The sequence below is a fragment of the Tamandua tetradactyla genome, chromosome 4, assembly GCF_023851605.1.
Source record: "Tamandua tetradactyla isolate mTamTet1 chromosome 4, mTamTet1.pri, whole genome shotgun sequence".
In the NCBI taxonomy this organism is placed as follows: Eukaryota; Metazoa; Chordata; class Mammalia; order Pilosa; family Myrmecophagidae; genus Tamandua; species Tamandua tetradactyla.
The window spans coordinates 81,034,473-81,060,095 of record NC_135330.1 but is presented as its reverse complement, the minus strand read 5'-3'; the positions used below and the strand labels follow the sequence as shown (position 1 = coordinate 81,060,095).

At 36.6% G+C, this 25,623-nt stretch overlaps 1 protein-coding gene across 11 annotated transcripts in view; it reads right to left on the bottom strand.

Moving 5' to 3' along the window:
* MARK1 (microtubule affinity regulating kinase 1) overlaps nt 1–25,623 on the bottom strand; it is a 178,941-nt gene that overhangs the window by 53,527 nt on the left and 99,791 nt on the right. For 9 of the 11 annotated variants that reach the window (XM_077157893.1, XM_077157890.1, XM_077157892.1 and 6 more), the window contains exons 6-7: nt 23,722–23,792; nt 3,674–3,730 (exon numbers count right to left, since the gene is read on the bottom strand). In XM_077157893.1, coding sequence (XP_077014008.1) covers nt 3,674–3,730; nt 23,722–23,792 — 128 coding nt within the window. The other 2 variants (XM_077157900.1, XM_077157901.1) reach the window with 2 other exon arrangements.

Genomic DNA, 25,623 nt, shown 5'->3' with positions numbered 1-25,623 from the left:
CACCCATCGCATATCTTCTCCTCCTCCTCTTCCCTTTTTATTTGTAAGGTGCATTTGCTTGTACTATTTATTCTTGTTTTGTTTTAGAAAATGGACCTACACCTAGCACACAAGACTATGCAATTAAAAATGTGGTATCATTTATGACAAATATTAGAAAAGCATATGAATCTGGTAGATTTATATTAGATCATAATAATTACGGACTGTGTGAAAAAATATGTTATGCCAATGTTCTGATGTAACAGCCTTATTGCACCGAATTTCATGGGCATCTGTGAGTAAGCTGGACTTTGCACGTCTAGAAAACTATCAAAGTTATCTGGCTTCCTCATAAGAGGAGAGTGGAGAGGGTTCCGAGGTCTTCTAGAAGTGTGGGGGAACTCCCTCCACTAGACTAGAGGAAAAACACAGGGTGGTGAACCTTATTTTTTGATGATATTTTTCATATAAGAAATGTGATAAACAGAGTTGAACACATTAGGCAGAGTACAATCATCATCTTTCTCTTCCTTTAGGGAAGTGATTTCCCTTATAATAGCTAAGAGAGGGGATTCAGAAATACAAAAAGTTGGAGTAGATAATCTTTAAGTGCAGAAACATGGAGCCAAAATACAGGATTAGACCTTTAAGAACTGTTTAGTACAGTATTTTCAAACACTGTTCAAACCAGTGTTATAACGGGGTGATAGGAAAAGGGAAAAAAACCCAGAAAAACAGACTCCTAGATAAGAACAACCAAGTTAAATTTGGAGGAATAGCGAAAAAGGAAAAGAAGACTTGAAAGTTTTAGCTGACAGTTTCTACTTTCTTTCTTTGAAAAACCTATTTGGCCACAGCCATTTCTTGACTACTACACATTTCTTACTCCACGTGAAAGCATTATGTCCTATGTAAATAAAATTGCATAAAAACCTCACTTAAAAGTTTTAAATTTTAAGAGCATTCCAAGTTTATTCCATTATTTTATTTACTATTAATATTATTTATAAAATAAAAAATTAGATTTCATTAGTGTTAGAAAAAAAGAGCTTAAGATGCTAACCAAAGCAGGATTATTTAAAATTTCTAAGAAGGTTACTTGGCAAATAAGCAAGTTTTGCAATTCACTGCTATTACTGGTGAGGAGGGAGGATATAGTGACATTCTCGAAGTATCACTCCACAGATTACTTATTACTTATAAAGCTATTTTTACAACGGAGAATCTTTTCCTACCAAAAATTTAATTTGAATCTAATGAAATAATCTGTAATATGGGACCTCCTACAATATAATTGGCCTGGGGTCTTATAAAATGTCATTATCATAAAATCAGAGTACTGTTTAGATGAAAGGAAACTAAAAATACTAATGAATGAGTTTTTATTGGTTAAAACACTGGAAAAGCCTTTTTGGGACAAACAGAGAAATTTGAATATGGACTATATTTTAAAAGATAAACTGATGTTAAATTTCTTGAGTGAGATAATGACATTGTGGTTACGTAGAGCAATGTTTTTGCTGTGTATGGGGCAAAGGATAATATTCTACAAGTGGCTCAACTGTAACAAAATGTATACATAATTACACCTTCAAAAACAGAGAGAGGGAGGGAGAAAGCAAGTACGGCAAAATACCATAATATGTTGTTCACATGACCACCACTGAGTGAGAGTTTTGGATTCCTTTTAGATTGCAATATCAAAAGTTTTGGTTTATCATTCTTCAATACGGCTACTCTACTGAACTGCTGAGTTTCTAGGTGGAAAAAAAATTGTATCTGCAAATAATTTCAATCTGTCTCTTCGTTTACTATATTTATACCTCGGTTCATTTTCTTGATTATAACCTCTGAATAACGCTGAATAACTTGATGTCATCCAAAATTGATGTCATTATTTGTTCTTGATTTTAATGGGAAAGCCAGTGTTTTATTGTTAAGTATATGCTTACAGTTTCCACCTGAAACCTTTTATATTAAGAAAAGTTCCTTTCATTCCAAGTTTTTAAAGTTCATTTCAATCACATATTGAGGGATGGCAAATTTCATAAATGCCTTGGTGGAATTCCCAGTGTTGAAAAAATATTTTTGACTAGGCAGTATAGCTGTTTTTAAATAATCTTAATATATTATGTGCTAATATAATTTAGGAATTTTTGAATTCTTTTTTTTTAACGATAAACTAGCCTATAGGTTTCTGAGTCTGTCAGGTTTGTTATTGGGCTACACTAGGAGAATAAGTACAGAATTTTTCTATATTTATCTGTGCTCCAGAATGTGTCCCTGAAAGAACAGTATCCAATAGTACCCAAGATACAGTCCGCCAAAGTTTGCCAAAATTAACCTGTAAAACCATCTGAAACTAGTACCTTTTTGGCAGGGAAGATTTTTGAAATAAAACTTTTTCTTCTTTTGACTTTCTTTTTACTTGTTCTTACTTCTTGGATCAAATATTTAGTTTTATTTCTCTTCACGGTTTTGCTTTTTCTTATATGTAAATAAAGTTGCATAAGGCATGTAGTTTTTCTTCTAAGGAAGGTTTTAAAAACAGCTCGCAGGTTTTCATAATTCCTGTTCTCATTGTTGTTAATTTAAAATAGCTTATAATTTTGTTTTGCACTTTATTTTTTATCAAAGATTGGCTCTGGAAGAGTCCTCTTTTCCCCTGTAAGGCTTTTTACTTATTGCTGGAGGTGTGCAATTCTTTTACATTTACAGTGTGAGAGGATGGCCTACACAGTCTCGACATTTTGGTATTTCCTTCAGAGCCTAGTATGTGATCCATTACCTTAAAATTTTCTATGAATATTTTAATAGAAGGTGCATTCTTTTTTGGGTGCAACTTTCTACAATGTTCTATTAAAGTAATCTAGTTGATTTTTATTCAAATCATTTAGCCTTTGATGTTGCTGGTATCAGTTACTGTGACCCATACATTTCATAAGAGGAGATCAGAAATTGGCCACATTGACTTTTGAAAGAATAACAATCCAGAGACCATAAATAATACCTTAAGAAAAATCAATAAGCTTTTCTGCTCAGAAACAGAAAGCGCAACACAGTTTTTAACTGGAACTATCACTCATACCTCAAAAAAGGGGAGGTGGATGGGAGAATGCAAAAATACAGCAATTTAACACTTAAAAACTATTATTTTAGGGTCATTTTTATAGTACATTAAAAGATTATTAAGATGTCTAATTAATCAATCTTTATACTCTAAGTTTATACTAATTACATGCATTTACACTAACCTCATGCATTTAACATTCATAAAAACATCTGAAAACCTTCCTTATTTATTTGATCTTTGATGGAAAGAATGAACATTATCTTTCACATCAGACAAGCCTGGATTTGTGGCCTGACTTTATTCGTAATGGAATGGGATCTTGGGCATTTTTAGTTGGGGACAAAAGTCCTGTATTTATCTATTAAAAATACGAATTAAACTAAAATTCTTTAGCCATTAATGTTAATTTATTGTTCATATTTTCTTCATAGGCTCAGTGAAAACATTTTCTTGTACAAAGTTGCTGGGAGAATTAAATAAAAACTAATTACCTGGTAAAATGCCTGGCACAATTAAACAATAAAAATTACATTTTAATTAATGGTATTAAACAATACCATTAATATTTTAAATATCTGTTAAAATTAAGAATTTTCTGTTATGAAATCAGCTGCTTACCTTAAGATCACGGTGAACGATGCACTTTTGATGACAATACTGAACGGCTGATACAATCTGAAACAGATATTTGCATAAAAAGCTCAAAATGATTTTATGATAAAAAGCATCCTGATTTTTCCCCAATTATGATCTCTAATTCAGATAAATTACTAAATTACTAACTCAGTATCAGGGTAATGCTTAATAAATTCACTATTCTTTAATTCAGAAAACTGTACATATTGAAGTGATAACCCTTTTGCTCTTAAATGGGGAAAGTGTAAAAAAGTAAATTCTCTTGCTAAAATAGGCTAAAATATTCCTTTGTGACAGTTGGTGAGAATTTTTTTACTGGGTTGTTATATTTATCTGTTTTCATGATAAAACTGTACAGTTTGTAGTGTGGGTTAAATACTTCATTCCAGTGTTAGAATAACAGCATTAGCACGCATGAATCAATATTTTAAGATAGGTGGTTTTTTAGTTCAAAAACCAAAATTCTACTCTAGGAATTATATCAAAAGCATTCAGGTATGTTTCTTTAGTAAGGACAATGCTCGGAATAATCAGTGTGGTATTTACCAACATCCTGTATTCATCTGTATAAACTGAGAGGAAAATATGTGAGCCTTAAAAAGAAACCAATCTGGCGGCCACAGCGGCTCAGCAGGGAGACCTGGGTTCGATTCCCAGTGCCTGCCCATGCAAAAAAAAAAAAAGAAAAGAAAAGAAAAGAAACCACAGAGAAAAAGAAGAAAAAGTGTCATTAATTCACTTGTGCAAAGTATTCTACTCCTGTAACTAAATTTTGTAAGCAGCTATAATTTTGAACCATTACGGTACGGGTCTTTGGGGACTAAGGCCAAATAGTGAGGAACCCAGTTTAAAGGTCAAAAATACAAATGAGAAAGAGATTATAAATAATTCTATGAGAGTAATTTACTTTATTACATAAAATACAGGAATGGAAAGAACCTGATAGCAATCAATTAAGTTACTTTGTACAAATAATTAGTATCTAATGTACAGGAGGATAACCAAACATTTCATTCTATGGATTCAGTTAAATGTAAATAGTATAAAAGCTGAATGTTTGTTAGGCATTTACAAATGGAGATACGTTTTTAAGTCTAAAAGCAATGTGAAACATGACCATGCTAACAGGAATATGAGTTAAAACAAAAAATGAACTTCTAAGTTGTAGAACTGAATCTGACATTTCAGAATTGTAAAATCATTCTAATGTGTATTAAAAATGCTTTAAAGACAGAGGAGACATGGATTAAAAACCAAAATTAGCAAAACATAATGAATAATACGTTATTCAATTAAATTCCTTTTGCTTCAAGTTATTTATTGAGCACCTCCTATGTGCAGGAAGAAGAGCTCCTTGCTGAGGCATCCAAAGATAAATGCTACGTGGACTTTGCCCTTAAAAAGTTTACACTCTAATTAGGAAGAGAAAACACGCAACATAACCATAACACAAGGTAGAATGAGAGAAGAACACAGTAGAAAGGACTCATTAAAAATAAAGAATAGTATCAGTTGGAAGTGCTTCCTGGAGTACATGCTATCTGATATAACCCACCCTTGAAGGATAGTAATAATTTAATTTATGAAGATTTGGGGATGGGAAGGGTGCTAAGGTGGTAAAACACAAGAACGATGAGGGGACGCAGTGTAATCAAGGAACACTGGAAATGTAGGTGGAAAAACAGTGATAAGAAGGGTGAAACCTTGATAGGTGGGCAAAAGCTCCTGAATTCCAAACTAAGCAGGTACTGCAAAACCACTGAATGTTTTTGAACGGGTGACTAGAAATGATCACTTTGAAGTATGAGTCCCAAAAATACAGAAGTCAATAATGAATATTTGCAGTACCTAGTTTCTTAAGTTAGATGCTTCAAAATTTTAAAACCCAATATACATTTATTAAAATATGCTCATTAGCCAAGAGAGAGAAATTTATATGTAAGCATTAATACACTTCATTGAATATATTATATAGGCTATATAAGGCTATTTTGATATTAGGAATGAAAAATATCTGCTGATCATGTTACCATTCCAAGTCACACCCTTGCAGTGATACAGTAAAAGCATGTTATGAACAATGATTTGGTTACCAAACATGACCAGAGGCCAAGAATTTCATATCAGAGACAATGATCTTTAAGAAAGCAGTTCTACAAACATTAATGGAATCACCATTTTCCTGAGCCAAATCCTTAAGAGCCAAATTCTTGAGACAAGAAAGATAATTAGTTGAATTTGGTATATGGGGCATGCATTTTCCCTAACTAAACTCTATGATCTTTGAGCTAACAGACAAAAACAGAAGTTTATAATTGTCTATCACTGGACAATTTTTGCCATGAAAGAGAATTTCTGGCATATTCTGCTGAGCCACTGCAGGAATCTGAATCTACAAACCCAACTTTCCTCGCATCTCAAGACATTTTATACATCCATAAAAGGGATATAAGATCCACTTTTATGACGACAATAAAGGCAAAATCAGAGGCTTTTAATATAGAATATAGGGGCTCTAGAGACACATGGAAGGTAGAGATGCGTGAATGGTTAGCTAATGAGCTTGAATGTCAATGGAGGGAACAGACAGAAGTGAAGGTGAGTCTCTAGTGGGCCATCACCATATTGAAGGTGAACATGACTGAAAGAGGTTGTACAGACCCATGTGTCCCACTGAGTAAAACTACAAATATGAGTAAGCTCTTTTTTTTTTACATGGGCAGGCACCAGGAAACGAACCCGGGTCCTCTGGCATGGCAGGCGAGAACTCTGCCTGCTGAGCCATCATGGCCCGCCCATGAGTAAGTTCTTGCATGAACTACTCCAAAGGTATGAAACTCATACAAAGAGTATGTAAAGTTCAGGGTATACAGGGATAACTGTTACTGCATGTTACGGTCTATGTTTGAGAGGAAACCATCAACAGTACTACAGCAACACCAGGGGTAAATAATGGGTGGAGGAACAAGAATTAAGGGGAGGTTTAGATTTTCTACCCAGTGAGGGTGTGTTTATTGGTTATTTTTCTCTTGCGAACAATGAAATTTTCTAAAACTGACAGTGATGACGGACTTTGGACATTATAAATGATGCCTAATGAATGGAGGTAGCTGAAGGATGCACTGACTGAGAAGTAAATTGGCAAATAATGGTGTATATATATATAATCAAATATTGTGCTGCTACAAAACGGAACAAAATTGTGAGGCATGCAACACTACAAATGAACTTGTGGGACATTTGGTGAGGCAAAATAAGCAAGAAACAAAAGAGCAATTATTGTATGGTCTCATTTAGAAAATGATTATAAGAAAACAGAGGCCTAGATTGTAAGGTCTTATAGCAGCCACATAAAGTGCGGATTGGTGATTACTATTTCTGGATTTTGAGAGGCTGTTTTATATATGTATAATTTGGTATTTAGAGATGAGAATGAAGCTGATCATGTTGGCATTAAGGTAATTTAAAATACAGGGGTAAGGAAGATATTGTTTAAATTTTAGAACCTCATCTACTCTTTGAGACCAAAGGAAGAAAGGTTTATTTTGTCCAGAACCTAAATTTTCTGCAGCACATAATTTAATTAGTCTGCACAGATCATTTCAACAATCGAAACACAGGGAGCCCAGCATAAGAATGAGGGCCTTTAATCCTGTATAGTTTACGTAATGCCTGGATACATCTCAGAGGATATTAAGTAGATAACTGAAAAGCACTGGCAAAGTTCCTTGAGAGATGGGAGAAAAAATATAGAACTATTAAAACATTACCACCAGGAAAACCCCTGATACTCTGTCAAACATTAGGGACACTTAAATCAATCGGCCAAGCCCTTGATCTTGAGGCTTGCTCTTATGAAGCTTATGTATATAGCAGAGAAGCTTAGCCTACCAATAGGTATGCCTAAGTATTATTTCTGGAGGCCCTCTTTTGTTGCTCAGATGTGGCCTCACTTTCTCTAAACCCAACTCTGAAAGTGAAATCACTGCCCTTCCCACTATGTGGGAAATGACATCCAGGGGTGAAAGCCACCCTGGCAGCATGGAAGATGACTCCCAGGGATGAGTCTGGCCTGGGGCCCGTGGGATCAACTATGCCATCCTCACCAAAAGGGGGTGGAAAATAAAGTATCAGTGGCTGAGAGAGTTCACATAGAGTCAAAAGGTTACTCTGGAGGTCACTCTTACACAAGCTTCAGTTAGACATTGCTACCTACATAAGTTGCCAAATCCCAACAAAAACCACTCCAGTCAATCCTAAAGAACACCTAGGGTGATATATAAGCTTCTGCAAAGTTCCATGCACTAAGGTAACTTTCAGAAACCTACAACCTACAAATGGGTCCCTGGACCAGTTAAGTCCTGAAATCTAGAGGGCCAGCCTCTCCAAAATATCAACGTGTTCCACCTCTCCATTCCATATTACTGACAGCCCTTTCCAACTTGAAAAAGTTAGAATGGGCATAGCCCAAATACCCGTAAAGAGTGGGAGAAAAATCAAAGGTGATAGCAGAGTTATACAGAGAAGGTAAGGTTTAACAAATGAGTGCGATTGCTGAAGCATTATATTGGAATTTCTTTTAGTCTGCAGTATCTCAGGGCAGTTAGAAGTAAAACATAAAATTGTGGGATTGTAACCCATGCCAAACTCTGAAATCTGTTCTACAACTGACCGTTGTGAAGTGCTTTGAAATTTATTACTCTTTTGTATATGTTATTTTTCACAAAAAAGAAAGAAAAGTTGATTATGATAACAGTATATATATATTCCTTCTAGGCTCCAATGTTCTAGAGGAGCTAGAAGGAAAAATCTGAGAGGATGGAACAGTAGCCCATGACAAACTCCGGGATCTGTTGTGTAACTGCTTGTTGAAGAGTTGATTTGAAAGTTACTGCTTTTTTCTTTCTGTGCTTTGTATATATGTCATCTTATACAATAAGAAAGTTTTAAAAAAATGGGATATAGGATCTTCCCTAAGTCTTTCTATTATGGAGCATCAGCCATGCACTGACTCTCAGACCACACATGCCAGTGTTTGACAGTGACGTATGGTTGCTGGGGTACTTTGCAGTTACTTAGAAGTAGGTCAGAAATGTCATGTTCTAAGTCACAGCCTTGATCCTGGAAGAATGCATCAGTATTATGATTTTCCCGCAGGCCCTCAAATCATAAAGAATGCAGAGGTATTATATAGGTGGTGGCTGTTAACGTGGTTATAAATTGTCATAGTGCCTTTGCTGTATCTAATAGCGGGGTCGATTCTCGCATATCTTTGCATAATACATACTTTCTAGTACAGTACATTCCTTCACTGTTAAAAAAATGAAAATAATAATAATTTCATAAAACAGAGCAAATAAAAATAAATTTACATTAATTTCTCAGGAGCTTTAATTAAATCATAAAGGAAAACAGAGTTCCTCAAAAATAAATTTAAAAGCAAATAGAGGGCGCTGCAACACTGGGTCAGTGGCAGAATTCTCGGAGACCGGGGTTCGATTCCTGGTGCTTGCCTATGCCAAAAAAAAGAAAGAAAAGAAGGAGGAAAACAAATAGAGAGGATGGTGGGAAGATGACAGGATAGACAGAAAGCGCCAGGAATCAGTCCTTCTGCCACAACTACTAAACAGGCAGGAACTGCTTGAATCAGCTATTTTGAAACGCTGGAATCAGTAGAACACTGTACAGCATCAGGGAAGAGGCTGGTGAATTACAGTAAATACAAGTAAAATGCTCTCACGTACTTAGCATGGCCCAGACCCCGCACTCATAGAAGGCAGCAGTGGGGTGTGGCCGGTGACACAGCTTGCTGCTGCCGGAAAAGGACATTCATGTCCACCTCTCCAAGATACAGGCCAATTGCTGATCATGGCTTGGCTTAACCACCGGAGGCTGGGCTCTAAGAGCAGCCATTGTTCTAACCCACTTCAGAGAAGGGCAATGGAGGAGACAAAGACAATTTGCTTCCTCAGAGCTGTGGAGATCAGCGAAGGGCTTCATTTGTTGGACAGGTCAAAAAAGCACAGGTTTGAGGAACCATGGAGGAAACCCTGGCACGTTTCCTGGCCCTTCCTCATCCCGTCTCCTGGCAATGTGGAGCTTGCGTGTGGCCTTGACCCACCCAGGAAAGGATGACTTGGAGGCCTCCTCTGGGATCCCTGCCACCCACCAGCATGTGCCCTCTGCACAAAAGTAGCTGAGACAGTGACAGCAGTGTAAGAGACAATGGAGGTGGACGCTGCTCTAGCTCACCTGCTGTAAACCTGGCAGTGGAACAAGGAGAGGAAAGGTCTTTATCCTGGGGAGCAGAGGAGCCACTCAAACTCCCATAAACAGGGGAGCCCCCAAGGCTGTGCGCAAACACAAGCCCAGGACAAGATCCGGGTCCAGAAGAGACAAGGAGGACCCTGCACTTGCACTAGCCTTGAGCTCACATTCCTGATGGGAGGGCGACACAAAAATCCCCGCCATGTTGCTGACTGGTTACAAACTAAAGAAACAGGCGTCTCAGGGAGTAAATCCCAGAGTTAATAGCTTAAAATAATAAAGTAAGTATGTGTGACAAGAGTACAAGTCAAACAAAGGGACAGGAAATGATGGTGCTTGCAAAGGAAGAGGATAATAAAAATCCAGAAAACATAAATGAAGAAGACCAGCATGGACATCCCAACCAAAGACTTTAAAAATACCATCTTCAGTATCTTAAGGAGAAGGAAAATACAGAGAAAGGACAAGAGGATATTAGGAAAACAGTGATTGAACAACATGAGAATCGTAAAAAGAGGTAGAAATTTTAAAAGGAACCAAAGAGAAATACTGAAATTGAAGACCCCAAGAAATGAAACGAGAAATTCCTACAAAGGTTTCAAGAGCAGGTTGGAGCTGACAGAAGAACAAATCTGTGAACATGAAGACAAACACAATTGAAAGGAGGCTGGCCGAGAAGGAGAAAGAAACTAGAATGACACAAGGCAAAAGAGCCTGAGAAATCTCTAGGGTAATATTAAGCACACCAATATATGCATTATGGGGGTCCCAGATAGAAAGAGGAGGACTAGTCAAAGAAATAATAACACAAAGCTTCCCAAATCTAGCGAAGGATGAGACTCTCTGCACACACCCAAGGGGCCCAGAGACAGCAAACAGGATCAACCTGAAGAAGAATGTGCCCTGTCATGTGCTGACCAAACTGTCAAATGGAAAGGACAACAAGAGGGCTAGGAAAACTGGAAAGCTGCCATAAAAAAACAATGTATTACACACAAGGGGAGCCCAGTAAGACCGAGTCCTGGTTTCTAACCAGAGACTATAAAGGCACAAAGGTGGTGGGATGAAATATTTAAAGGGCTGGAAAACAAAACAAAACTACTAAACAAGAATTTTATATCCAGTGAGACTTTCTTTCAAAAACATGGGGAAGATGAAGACTTTCCAAAATAAACAAAAGCTGAGGAGTTTACCACCACTAGAACTGCCCTACAAGCAATGCTAATGGGAGTTCTTCCAACTGAAAGGAAAGGACACTACAAAGCAGTTCAAAGTGGCACGAAGAAATAGAGAACTCCAGTAAAGGCATCAATTTGGGTAATTATAAATGATACAACATTGTACTGTATTTTTTCATACGTAATTTGTTATGCAACTCCTCTTCTTACTTCCTACAGGTGTGAAAATGCAAATGCATAAAAAGTAATGATAACTGTGGTTTTGGGAATAGAATATACGAAGATATAATCTGTAACAAGTACAAAGAAAGTTGGGGGGACAGCAGGGTTATAGGAACAGTGTATGTATATGCTGTTGAAGTCGAATTATTATCAGATCAAATATGACTGGTATGTATTTAGGAAGTTAAATTTTAATCCCACGCTAACCATAAGAAAAATACATGAAAAATATATCCAGATAGAAATGAGGAGGGACTCAGAATGGTACAATACAAGCAATCAAATATCAAAGTACACATTAATGGAGGAACTGAGGGATAAAAAAAGTATAAGACTTAAAAAGACTAAATAGCAAAATGACAAGAGAAAGTCCTGCATTATTAGTGGTGACTTTAAATGCAAATGGATTAAATTCTCCAATCAAAGGGTAGAAACTGGTAGAATAAATAAAAAAACATAGCTCAACTATATGTGTTCTACAAGAGACTCACCTTAAATTCAAAGATATAAGTAGACTGAAAGTGAAAGGATGGAAAGAAATATACCACGCAAGTTGTAAACAAGAGAGTTGGGTAGCTGTACTAAAATTATATAAAATAGGCCTTAAGTAAAAAAGTTACATAGGACAAAAGCGGTCATTATATACAGATAAAGAGATCAATTCAACAAGAAAATGCCAATTATAAATATATATGCACCTAACCGCAGACCCTGAAATATATGAAGCAAACACTCTCAGATTTAAAGGGAAAAATGGACAGTTCTACATCAATAGTACGAGATTTCAAATCCTCACTTCAATAATGGATAGCAAATCCAGACACAGATATATTCCATTTAAAACAGTGACTAAAAGAACCAACTACCCAGAAATAAATCTAACCAAGGATGGTAAGGACTTTTGCAGAGAAAACTAAAAAACATCACCAAAAGAAATTTTTAAAAGACCAAAAGAAATGGAAGAACACTCTGTGTTCATGGATTAGAAGACAAAATATTGTCAAGATGTCAATTCTACTAAAAGCAATTTTCAGATTCAAGACAATCACAATCAAAATTCAAGCATCCACTGCAGAAATAGAAATCCAATTATCTAAGTTATATAGAAGAAAAATGTCCCCAAACAGTCAAAACCATCTTGAGAAAGAATGGAGCTGAAAGACTCATATTTCCCTATCTTACAACGTATTAAAAAGCAACAGTAATCAAAACAGCATGGTACCGGCACAAGGACAGACATACAGACCAATGTAATCCAAGAGAGTTCAGAAATCAACTCTCACATTTATGGTCAACTGATTTTTTAAAAAAAAAAATTTTTTTTTATTTATTAAAGGAAAAAAAGAAAAAAAAGAAATTAACCCAACATTTAGAAATCATACCATTCTACATATGCAATCAGTAATTCTTAACATCATCACATAGATGCATGATCATCGTTTCTTAGTACATTTGCATCGGTTTAGAAGAACTAGCAACACAACAGAAAAAGATATAGAATGTTAATATAGAGAAAAAAAATAAAAGTAATAATAATGGTAAAAAACAAAACAAAACAAAAAAAACAACCAGACAGACAAAAACAAACAAAAAACAAAACAAAACAACAACAACAAAAAAAACCTATACCTCAGATGCAGCTTCATTCAGTGTTTTAACATGATAACTTTACAATTAGGTATTATTGTGTTGTCCATTTTTGAGTTTTTGTATCTAGTCCTGTTGCACAGTCGGTATCCCTTCAGCTCCAATTACCCATTATCTTACCCTGTTTCTAACTCCTGCTGGACTCTGTTACCAATGACATATTCCAAGTTTATTCTCGAACGCCCGTTCACATCAGTGGGACCATACAGTATTTGTCTTTTAGTTTTTGGCTAGACTTGCTCAGCATAATGTTCTCTAGGTCCATCCATGTTATTACATGCTTCATAAGTTTATCCTGTCTTAAAGCTGCATAATATGCCATCGTATGTATATACCACAGTTTGTTTAGCCACTCGTCTGTTGATGGACATTTTGGCTGTTTCCATCTCTTTGCAATTGTAAATAACGCTGCTATAAACATTGGTGTGCAAATGTCCGTTTGTGTCTTAGCCCTTAAGTCCTTTGAGTAGATACCCAGCAATGGTATTGCTGGGTCATATGGCAATTCTATATTCAGCTTTTTGAGGAACCGCCAAACTACCTTCCACAGTGGTTGCACCATTTGACATTCCCACCAACAGTGGATAAGTGTGCCTCTTTCTCCGCATCCTCTCCAGCACTTGTCATTTTCTGTTTTGTTGATAATGGCCATTCTGGTGGGTGTGAGATGATATCTCATTGTGGTTTTGATTTGCATTTCTCTAATGGCCAGGGACACTGAGCATCTCTTCATGTGCCTTTTGGCCATTTGTATTTCCTCTTCTGAGAGGTGTCTGTTCAAGTCTTTTTCCCATTTTGTAATTGGGTTGGCTGTCTTTTTGTTGTTGAGTTGAACAATCTCTTTATAAATTCTGGATATTAGACCTTTATCTGATATGTCACTTCCAAATATTGTCTCCCATTTTGTAGGCTGTCTTTCTACTTTCTTGATGAAGTTCTTTGATGCACAAAAGTGTTTAATTTTGAGGAGCTCCCATTTATTTATTTCCTTCTTCAGTGCTCTTGCTTTAGGTTTAAGGTTCATAAAACCACCTCCAATTGTAAGTTTCATAAGATATCTCCCAACGTTTTCCTGTAACTGTTTTATCGTCTTAGACCTAATGTTTAGATCTTTAATCCATTTTGAGTTAACTTTTGTACAGGGTGTGAGATATGGGTCCTCTTTCATTCTTTTGCATATGGATATCCAGTTCTCTAGGCACCATTTATTGAAGAGACTGTTCTGTCCCAGGTGAGTTGGCTTGACTGCCTTATCAAAGATCAAATGTCCATAGATGAGAGGGTCTATATCTGAGCACTTTATTCGATTCCATAGGTCGATATATCTATCTTTATGACAATACCATGCTGTTTTGACTACTGTGGCTTCATAATATGCCTTAAAGTCAGGCAGCGTGAGACCTCCAGCTTCGTTTTTTTTCCTTAAGATGTTTTTTAGCAATTCGGGGCACCCTGCCCTTCCAGATAAATTTGCTTATTGGTTTTTCTATTTCTGAAAAATAAGTTGTTGGGATTTTGATTGGTATTGCATTGAATCTGTAAATCAATTTAGGTAGGATTGACATCTTAACTATATTTAGTCTTCCAATCCATGAACACGGTATGCCCTTCCATCTATTTAGGTCTTCTGTGATTTCTTTTAACAGTTTTTTGTAGTTTTCTTTATATAGGTTTTTTGTCTCTTTAGTTAAATTTATTCCTAGGTATTTCATTCTTTTAGTTGCAATTGTAAATGGGATTCGTTTCTTGATTTCCCCCTCAGCTTGTTCATTACTAGTGTATAGAAATGCTACAGATTTTTGAATGTTGATCTTGTAACCTGCTACTTTGCTGTACTCATTTATTAGCTCTAGTAGTTTTGTTGTGGATTTTTCCGGGTTTTCGACATATAGTATCATATCGTCTGCAAACAGTGATAGTTTCACTTCTTCCTTTCCAATTTTGATGCCTTGTATTTCTTTTTCTTGTCTAATTGCTCTGGCTAGAACCTCCAACACAATGTTGAATAATAGTGGTGATAGTGGACATCCTTGTCTTGTTCCTGATCTTAGGGGGAAAGTTTTCAATTTTTCCCCATTGTGGATGATATTAGCTGTGGGTTTTTCATATATTCCCTCTATCATTTTAAGGAAGTTCCCTTGTATTCCTATCTTTTGAAGTGTTTTCAACAGGAAAGGATGTTGAATCTTGTCAAATGCCTTCTCTGCATCAATTGAGATGATCATGTGATTTTTCTGCTTTGATTTGTTGATATGGTGTATTACATTAATTGATTTTCTTATGTTGAACCATCCTTGCATACCTGGGATGAATCCTACTTGGTCATGATGTATAATTCTTTTAAAGTGTTGTTGGATACGATTTGCTAGAATTTTATTGAGGATTTTTGCATCTATATTCATTAGAGAGATTGGTCTGTAGTTTTCTTTTTTTGTAATATCTTTGCCTGGTTTTGGTATGAGGGTGATGTTGGCTTCATAGAATGAATTAGGTAGTTTTCCCTCCACTTCGATTTTTTTGAAGAGTTTGAGGAGAGTTGGTACTAATTCTTTCTGGAATGTTTGGTAGAATTCACATGTGAAGCCGTCTGGTCCTGGACTTTTCTTTTTAGGAAGCTTTTGGATGACTAATTCAATTTCTTTACTTGTGATTGGTTTGTTGAGGTCATCTATTTCTTCTTGAGTCAAAGTTGGTTGTTCATGTCTTTCCAGGAACCTGTCCATTTCATCTAAATTGTTGTATTTATTAGCGTAAAGTTGTTCATAGTATCCTGTTATTACCTCCTTTATTTCTGTGAGGTCAGTAGTTATGTCTCCTCTTCCATTTCCAATCTTATTTATTTGCATCCTCTCTCTTCTTCTTTTTGTCAATCTTGATAAGGGCCCATCAATCTTACTGATTTTCTCATAGAACCAACTTCTGGTCTTATTGATTTTCTCTACAGTTTTCATGTTTTCAATTTCATTTATTTCTGCTCTGATCTTTGTTATTTCTTTCCTTTTGCTTGCTTTGGGATTAGTTTGCTGTTCTTTCTCCAGTTCTTCCAAGTGGATAGTTAATTCCTGCATTTTTGCCTTTTCTTCTTTTCTGATATAGGCATTTTGGGCAATAAATTTCCCTCTTAGCACTGCCTTTGCTGCATCCCATAAGTTTTGATATGTTGTGTTTTCATTTTCATTCGCCTCGAGGTATTTACTAATTTCTCTTGCAATTTCTTCTCTGACCCACTCGTTGTTTAAGAGTGTGTTGTTGAGCCTCCACGTATTTGTGAATTTTCTGGCACTCCGCCTATTATTGATTTCCAACTTCATTCCTTTATGATCCGAGAAAGTGTTGTGTATGATTTCAATCTTTTTAAATTTGTTAAGACTTGCTTTGTGACCCAGCATATGGTCTATCTTTGAGAATGATCCATGAGCACTTGAGAAAAAGGTGTATCCTGCTGTTGTGGGATGTAATGTCCTATAAATGTCTGTTAAGTCTAGCTCATTTACAGTAATATTCAGATTCTCTATTTCTTTATTGATCCTCTGTCTAGATGTTCTGTCCATTGATGAGTGGGGAATTGAAGTCTCCAACTATTATGGTATATGTGTCTATTTCCCTTTTCAGTGTTTGCAATGTATTCCTTACGTATTTTGGGGCATTCTGGTTCGGTGCGTAAATATTTATGATTGTTATGTCTTCTTGTTGAATTGTTCCTTTTATTAGTAGATAGTGTCCTTCTTTGTCTCTTTTAACTGTTTTACATTTGAAGTCTAATTTGTTGGATATTTGTATATCCACTCCTGCTCTTTTCTGGTTGTTATTTGCATGAAATATCTTTTCCCAACCTTTCACTTTCAACCTATGTTTATCTTTGGGTCTAAGATGTGTTTCCTGTAGACAGCATATAGAAGGATCCTGTTTTTTAATCCATTCTGCCAGTCTATGTCTTTTGATTGGGGAATTCAGTCCATTAACACTTAGTGTTATTACTGTTTGGACAATATTTTCCTCTACCATTTTGCCTTCTGTATTATATATATCATATCTGACTTTCCTTCTTTCTACACTCTTCTTCATACCTCTCTCTTCTGTCTTTTTGTATCTGACTCTAGTGTTCCCTTTAGTATTTCTTGCAGAGCTGGTCTCTTGGTCACAGATTCTCTCAGTGACTTGTCTGAGAATGTTTTAATTTCTCCCTCATTTTTGAAAGATAATTTTGCTGGATATAGGAGTCTTGGTTGGCAGTTTTTCTCTTTTAGCAAATTAAATATATCATCCCACTGTCTTCTAGCCTCCATGGTTTCTGCTGAGAAATCTACACATAGTCTTATTGGGTTTCCCTTGTATGTGATGGATTGTTTTTCTCTTGCTGCTTTCAAGATCCTCTCTTTCTCTTTGACCTCTGACATTCTAACTAGTAAGTGTCTTGGAGAATGCCTATTTGGGTCTAATCTCTTTGGGGTGCGCTGCACTTCTTGGATCTGTAATTTTAGGTCTTTCATAAGAGTTGGGAAGTTTTCAGTGATAATTTCTTCCATTAGTTTTTCTCCTCCTTTTCCCTTCTCTTCTCCTTCTGGGACACCCACAACACGTGTATTTGTGCGTTTCATATTGTCCTTGAGTTCCCTGATACCCTGTTCAAATTTTTCCATTCTTTTCCCGATAGTTTCTGTTTGTTTTTGGAATTCAGATGTTCCATCCTCCAAATCACTAATTCTATCTTCTGTCTCTTTAAATCTATCATTGTAGGTATCCATTGTTTTTTCCATCTTTTCTACTTTATCCTTCACTTCCGTAAGTTCTGTGATTTGTTTTTTCAGTTTTTCTATTTCTTCTTTTTGTTCAGCCCATGTCTTCTTCATGTCCTCCCTCAATTTATCGATTTCGTTTTTGAAGAGGTTTTCCATTTCTGTTCATATATTCAGCATTAGTTGCCTCAGCTCCTGTATCTCATTTGAGCTATTGGTTTGTTCCTTTGACTGGGCCATATTTTCAATTTTTTGAGCGTGATCCGTTATCTTCTGCTGGTGTCTGGGCATTTAGTTAGATTTCCCTGGGTGGTGGACCCAACAATTTGGAAGATCTTTCTGTGAAATCTCTGGGTTCTGTTTTTCTTATCCTGCCCAGTATGTGGCGCTCGTGGCACACGTTTGTCTGCGGGTCCCACCAGTAAAAGGTGCTGTGGGTCCTTTAACTTTGGAAAACTCTCGCCCTCAGGGAGGTTCGCCAGCCAAAGCGGCTTGGAAGAGTGCCAGCCGGCCCGGGGTCCGAACATGGGGTGGGTCGCCGGCCGCCGCAGCCTGGGATAGCGCCCGTCCGAATTTCCTAGTCGGCCCGGGGCGCCAAGCATGGCGGGAGGGCGCCAGCTGCCGCGACCTGCCCGGGAGAGTGCACCGTTCCCGGGGAGTCATGTGTTTGGAATGGGTCCCCACCCCGTCACCGTTCTCCGTGGCCTGGGGATTTCCGATCCAATTCTCTCAGTTGGTCCGGGGGGCCGCGTGTGGTGTGGGCGCCAGCCGCCGCGGCTTGAGGGGACCGCCTGTCCAATTCTCCCAGCCGGCCCGGGAAGGGGGAAGGGAGGAACTCCAGCCGCTTGCCGCCCCGCCCAGTGAAGTCCATGCCCCTCGGCGATCTCACTGGAACGGGTTCTCTCAGCCAGTCAGCCATTACAGGATGGGGTACGCTGTCTTTTTGATCTCTGTCGTGGCTCTGGGAGCTGTTCTGTATCATTTCTACTCCCCTAGTAGCCCTTCTGGAGGAGGAACTAAGATCCGCGCATCTTACTAAGCCGCCATCTTCTCCGGAAGTCTCACTCCACGGAGATGTGACTCAATCAGTGCGGGGATTAAACTTGCTAGGTAGAGACATGTTTCCACCCACTCCAGGTGGGTCTTGATTGGGTTAGTGGAATCCTTTCAAAGTAGAAGCACTTTGGAAAAACTGCACATCTCGTAGCGCGGGTTCCCGAATCTCCTCTGGTCACGTGTCCCCGAGCCCTCGCAAGAAGCGGCCGCACAGCTCTAGCATTTCCGCCACAGCCCGCTTCGAGGTGAAGCGCACCCTGAAGTCCTCTCGGGGCACACTGGGGACCGAGGTCAGGTCGTCTGTACCAGCCACTGTCACCTCGTTCACCGGAGGGGCGAGGACCGGCTCCGAAGCTCCCGCCATTTTTCCAATTCCTGGTCAACTGATTTTTGACAAGAAGGCAAAGACTACTCAATTAAGAAAGAATAGTTCTTTAACAAATACTGCTAGAAGGAAAACTGGACCTCCATTTGCAAAAGAAAGGTGGACTTCTACTTTACATCATATACAAAAGTCAAATCCAAATGGATCAAAGACCTAAATACAAGCGTCATAACTATAAAATTTCTAAAAGAAAACATAGGAAAGCACCTTTAGGATTTTGTGTTAGGCTATGTTTTCTTAGACTTTACATCCTAAACACTAACAACAAAAGAAAAAGTAAATGACAGCATCAAAACAAAAAAATTAAAAAGCTGCTTCAAAGGATTTTATCATGAAAGTAAAATGACAACCTGCACAATGGGAAAAAATATTTTGAAACTGCGTATCTGTTGAAGGGTTAACATTCAGAATATATAATGAAATCCCTCAACTGAACAACAGAAAGACAAACAACCCGAGTAAAAAATGAGCCAAAGACCTGAGTAGACAGTTCTCCAAAGAAGATACACAAATGGCTAAAAGCACGTGTAAAGATGCTCACCATCATTAGCCTCATGGAGAAAATGTAAATCAAAACCATGACTGCTTGCCTTTCACGCAGGAGACCTGGGTTCAATTCACGGACCACGCAACCCTGCCCCCCTCCCCCCCAAAAAAGAAAAAACCACCCACAATGAGAAACTACTTCACACTCACAAAATGGCTTAAGTTCAAAAAGAAAAAAAAAGGAATATTAAAAGTGTTGGAGAAGATGTAGAGAAATAGAAATATTCATTGTTGGTGGGGATGTAAAATGGTATAAATTTGTATAGCTGCTGTGGAAGACAGTTTGGCAGTTCCTCAGAAAGGTATGTAGAGAATTACCATACGATCCAGCAATCCCACTTCAGTACCTAAGGTACTGAAAGCAGGGACTTGAACAAACATTTGCACTCAAATCTTCAATGCAACACTATTCACAATTACCAAAAGATGAAAACAATCCAAGTATCCATCAAGCGAAGAATGGATAAATAAAATGTGGTACATACACACAATGGAATATTATTCAGCCAGAAAAAAGAATGAAGTTCTGATATATGTGACAACATGCACAGACCTTAAACGTAATCATGTTGCATGAAATTACCCAGTCACAACAGGACAAATTTTGTATGATCTCACTGACAGAATTAGAATCAGCAAAGTCACAAAGTCAGAACCTAGAATACAGGATACTAGGGGATGGCATGGGTGTAGGGAATAGGGAGTTATAGCTTAAATTGTACAGTTTCTATTTGGGATGAAGGAAAAGCTTTGGTATTAAATGGTGGGATTGTGAACCTAACTAACTGCATTATGTGTTTGAATGTGTTTAAAAGGGGACATGTTAGATTCGTATATAACACTAGAACAACAATTTAAAAAAGAAATTCATGGAACTGCACAGCACAATGAACCCTAATTTAAACCATGGACTGTAGTTAAAAGTACAATTATAAAAATGTGCTTTCATCAACTGGAACAAATGGACCACACCAATGAAAGTGCTACTAATAGGGTGCTATATGGGAATCCTGTATTTTATGCATGATTCTTCTATAAAACCACACAACTTCTAATGAAAATATAAATATTTATATAGATGTAAATTTTAGTCAGAAAATTATGAAACAGTGTTTTATCCCTTATTCTAAAAAAAGTTAATTACCATTCTATTATTTCCAGAAACACATGTAGTTATTAAATACATATATTACTTACAATAAATGAATATTATTAAGAAAATATTTCCAAATATTTTACCTTTTAAAAAACATTCATTTGACAAATAATCTCTGCAATGTGAGGAAATTCAGCAGATTTCAAAATAATTGATACTTCTTTCCAAAATACCAGCCAACTTTAATAATTACTTGGATTTATATGAAAATATCTCTGTCCTACTTCCTAACCTACTTCACACAGTCCATACATGGTGTACAATCAATGCCTCACAATATCATCACATAGTTATGTATTCATTACAATCATTTTTAAAACATTTGCATCATTCCAGAAAAAGAAATAAAAAGAAAAAAGAAAAAAACTCATACATCCCATATCCTTTCCCCTCCCTCTCAGTGACCACTAGTAATTCAATCTACCCAATTTATTTTACCCCTTAACCCCCTATATTTAGCCATTTATTCTATCCATATATTTTTCCTCATCTGTCCATACCTTGGATAAAAGAAGCATCAGACACAAGGTTTGCACAATCACACAGTCACACTGTAAAAGCTGTTATCGTTATACAATCGTCTTCAAGAATGAGGCTACTAGAACACAGTTCAACAGTTTTATGTACTTCCCTCCAGCCACTTCAACACACCATAAACTAAACAGGAATATCTCTATAATGTGTAGGAACAACCTTCAGGATACCCTCTCGACTCTGTCTGAAATCTCTCAGCCACTGAAACTTTATTTTGTCTCATTTCTCTTGACCCTGTTTTCGTCAAGGCTTCCTTAATCCCTCGATGCCAGGTCCTGGCTTACCCTGGGAGTCCTGTCCCATGTTGCCAGGGAGATTTCTACCCTCGGGAGTCAGGCCCCACATAGAGGGAAGGGCAGTGAGTTCACCTGCCAATGTGGCTTAGAGAGAGGCCACATCTGAGGAACAAAAGAGGTTCTGGGGGTGATTCTTAGGCCTCATTTTAAGTGTACTTAGCGTATCCTTTGCGGGAATAAGTTTCATAGGGGTGAACCACAAGATTAAGGGCTCAACCTATTGATTTGGTTGTCTCTACTGCTTGAGAGAATATCAGGAATTCTCCAAATGGGGAAGTTGAATATTTCCTCCTTTCTCCCCAGTCCCCAAGGGGACTTTGCAAATATTTCTTTATTCACTCCCCAAATTACTCTGGGATGTATCTGGGCATTACAATAACCTGGACAAACCAACAAGATTTCACACCCTATTCCAGATTCCATGTAATTACGGTGTTCAACTAAACTGACCATACAAGTCAAATTAGGAAATACACTACCCAAAATAAAAATTTTGCACCAAATAAACATCTCACCCTTTGGTCTCACACAGAAGTTGAAGTTTTAAAATATAGACGATATCATCCTTTACCCTGTATTCTGATCTACCCCAATCCTATCCAAATCAGCTTCATTCATATCTCCAGTTGAAGTCTGATCAGTTTTTCAACTATTTAAACAGTTCCCCAACAGGAATATTTAATGTCAATTGGAATTTTCTTGCTGGTCTGCTATTCAAACTACTATGACTAATTTGATGAACAATAATATATAAAGTGATGACTGTGCTATGAAGGGTAAACCTGGATTCCATCCGAGGATAGCAAAGATTTAGCAGTAGGGGGATGAACACCATTCAGGTTCTCAACGTTCCTTTCTCACCATCAGTTGTTAGATTCAGCTAATTTAAATGAATGCCTCTAGGAATCTATCCTAATGAAAGGGCTATGCATGTCTTCTGTATACAGCATTTCTCAAACAGCATTCCAAAAAGTAGTAATCCTGAGACATTAATAGTAAAGGCTCTGCAAAATGAACTCACTCACTCCACCGTAAAACAATTTGGGGAATGCTATGCCAAAATCAAAAACAAAAAATGGTGAAATAGGGTTTTTTTTATTCCCGCCCCACTCTAGACTTCTCAGATCTTTTAATATGCTGGAATACCTGTAAATCTCTTAGAGAAACATCTTTTAATAGTATTCAGTGTTTCCCAAATTTATTGATTACAGGTACCTTCCAACTGTAGAATTATTGTTCAGCTTACAGAACTAATAATAAATCATTTTTAAGCAAAAGACTTTAAATTCACTGAAGGAAAGTTTTGGATATGGTAAGTTTGCTGCTCAAACTTCATAGAGTTTACGAACAAATTACAATTCACTAATTTGTCATTTCTACAATAATTTATAAAGCAGGCTTACTTTAGTCACTTCATTCCCAAAACTGAAAAATCAAAACCTAGATGGACTTCACAGAGTTTTTCTTATTTTATTATTTCTGTAGCAAGTCATATTCAAGTTGAACTGGCAACATGAATATCTTAATCATATTCCTCTGTCACAGTTTCAAGGTTCCATGCCTGCTTGGCTAAATAAAATTGACTACATTCTTTACATCTACAAAACTATTTAAATTATAAAGGAAAGTAATATATAAACCTCTCCAATAGTAACACAAATGCTATATACATATATCTAATAATACTTGATGATAATTATAAAGTTTTAAAGGTGACATATTTTTTTTTATCTCTGTCCAGTCTATGTTTCCAATGCTCTCAAAGAATTAATAAGGTGAGTCCCACCTATAAAAATTTCACTATTCCAAATAACCACCTGCATTTATTTCAAATTTATGTTCAGGAAAACCAGATTTTTTTTCAGAAGTTTCCCATTTTCATCAAATGTAAGAAACATGAATTTTTCTTTTTAAAATACCATGTACTCAGTTTGTCCAGTTTATGATACACCCATTGTTCACCACTAAAAATATCAGGAAAACAAAGTTGAAAACTACTTTCCATACCTGCCTAAATTTTGCACGGGCCTCTTTCTCTTTCATTCTTCCATGGGCAACTAAGTAATCAAACACTTCACCTGAATCAGAAAGGTAAATCAAGTAAAAATATACATAGATTGTCAATTTACAAGTTACATATGCAATTTCAAGTTTTTTTGCCTTGATTTAAAGGAAACTTTTGGCTCACAATTTTCTGCTAGGTCTTTATAAGCCACAAATTAATAAAAGAATTTTTAAAAAAAGAAAAAATACATTATGTATAAAATTGAGTATCTATAGCAGATTCTGTCTCAGAAAAACTCTTTAAAAATGAGTCATAAAAACATAAAGCAAACTTGCTTTCTCCTTCCATGTATTCTATAAAAATACAGTCAACTCTTTATTATCTGTCCTAATAAAGGGTAGTCACAGCATGGGCAATCAAAAATCACATTTAGTTTTGTATTTGGGGCCTACATTTCAAACAAAATAAAGAAGACATATCATGTAGGATTTCTCTTTTAAATTCTATCCATCAAGAAGTCTTGATTAGATTCCATCTGACTACTTCCCTCCACATGATTTTCTTCTTCACCTTTTCACACTCAGATTACGTTTATTCTCATTCTACTCATCTATTTTGGCAATCACCTGTAAAATATACATAATTAAATCATTCCTGCATGTATCTTCTGCCACACCAAATGAATCTATAAACTACCTGAACACCATCATCATATCAGTGCTTAATTTATACCCTTGTCCCCATGATAGAACAAAAAGTGGGTAGACAACAAACATTTGTTGAAATAATTTAAAAATAACTAGAAAAATTCTATTGGATTCATAACTTTATATCTTACAGTTTATAAGGTGATTTTTCTTCATTCTCCTCTAGTCAATATCAGCAAAAAAGCAAATTGATATTCAGTTACAATATGAAAAAATTATTTTATGTCCTACAATTATAACTTGCAACATACTGAAAAATCTATATATGTACGTACATATATATATATATATATATATATATATTTAACTCATGAAACGACTTAAAGAGCTCTTATAAGGGGCAGAATAGTTAAAAATCAGGCTTTAGAATCAAACTAATTTGGGTATGAATACTGGTTTAACCACTAAGTATCTACTGAGTAACATTAGGACATTTCTTAATTCATTAAGACTCAGTTTCTATCTACTTCCTACCTCACATGGCTGTGGTGAGGATCAAATGGAATAATGCATGTGTTGGGCAAAGTGACTGGCATTTAGTAAGCACTCAATAAATGACACATTTGTACCTAAGTCTACTGAAATATTACATAGGAATATATGCAATATCAATCCTGGGAGGTAAGAAAATACTAAAATCAAATATGTAATAGATGGATGTCAGATGAAATTAATACGTCTACAATATCAGACAGCATGTTACATGACGCATACTTCAGTGACTAAACAGGATGATGAGAACAGAGAAATGAAAGGATGTCCTGGGCACCCTGCTGTAATAATTAATTCAGTCTCATTTCTAGATATGTGAGTTTAGGTGGGGAAGGATTTTATCAGAGCCTTTAAATATCTGGATTGACTCTTAAGTTCTCCTGGGATGCTCATACCCCAGGTCTTTACATGATTCAGTCCCTCACTTTATTATATATTATCTGTTTGTGAGCTGTCTCTCCAACTAGAACATAATCTTTCTGAGGGTAGGGAGTTTATATTTGTTCCCCACTTTAGTCTCAGTACCTCAAATATTACCTGGTAGATAATGAAGATTTCATAAGTATTGCTTGCATGAATGAAGGAGGGAATAAATGTACCATTCCTGAGTCACCCTGATGCCTACTTTTAATGGGCTCCTTTGGACTAGAGATGGTTCCGAATCATAAAGGAGCTCCCTGCTGACCCAACCACTGAAACCTGCCC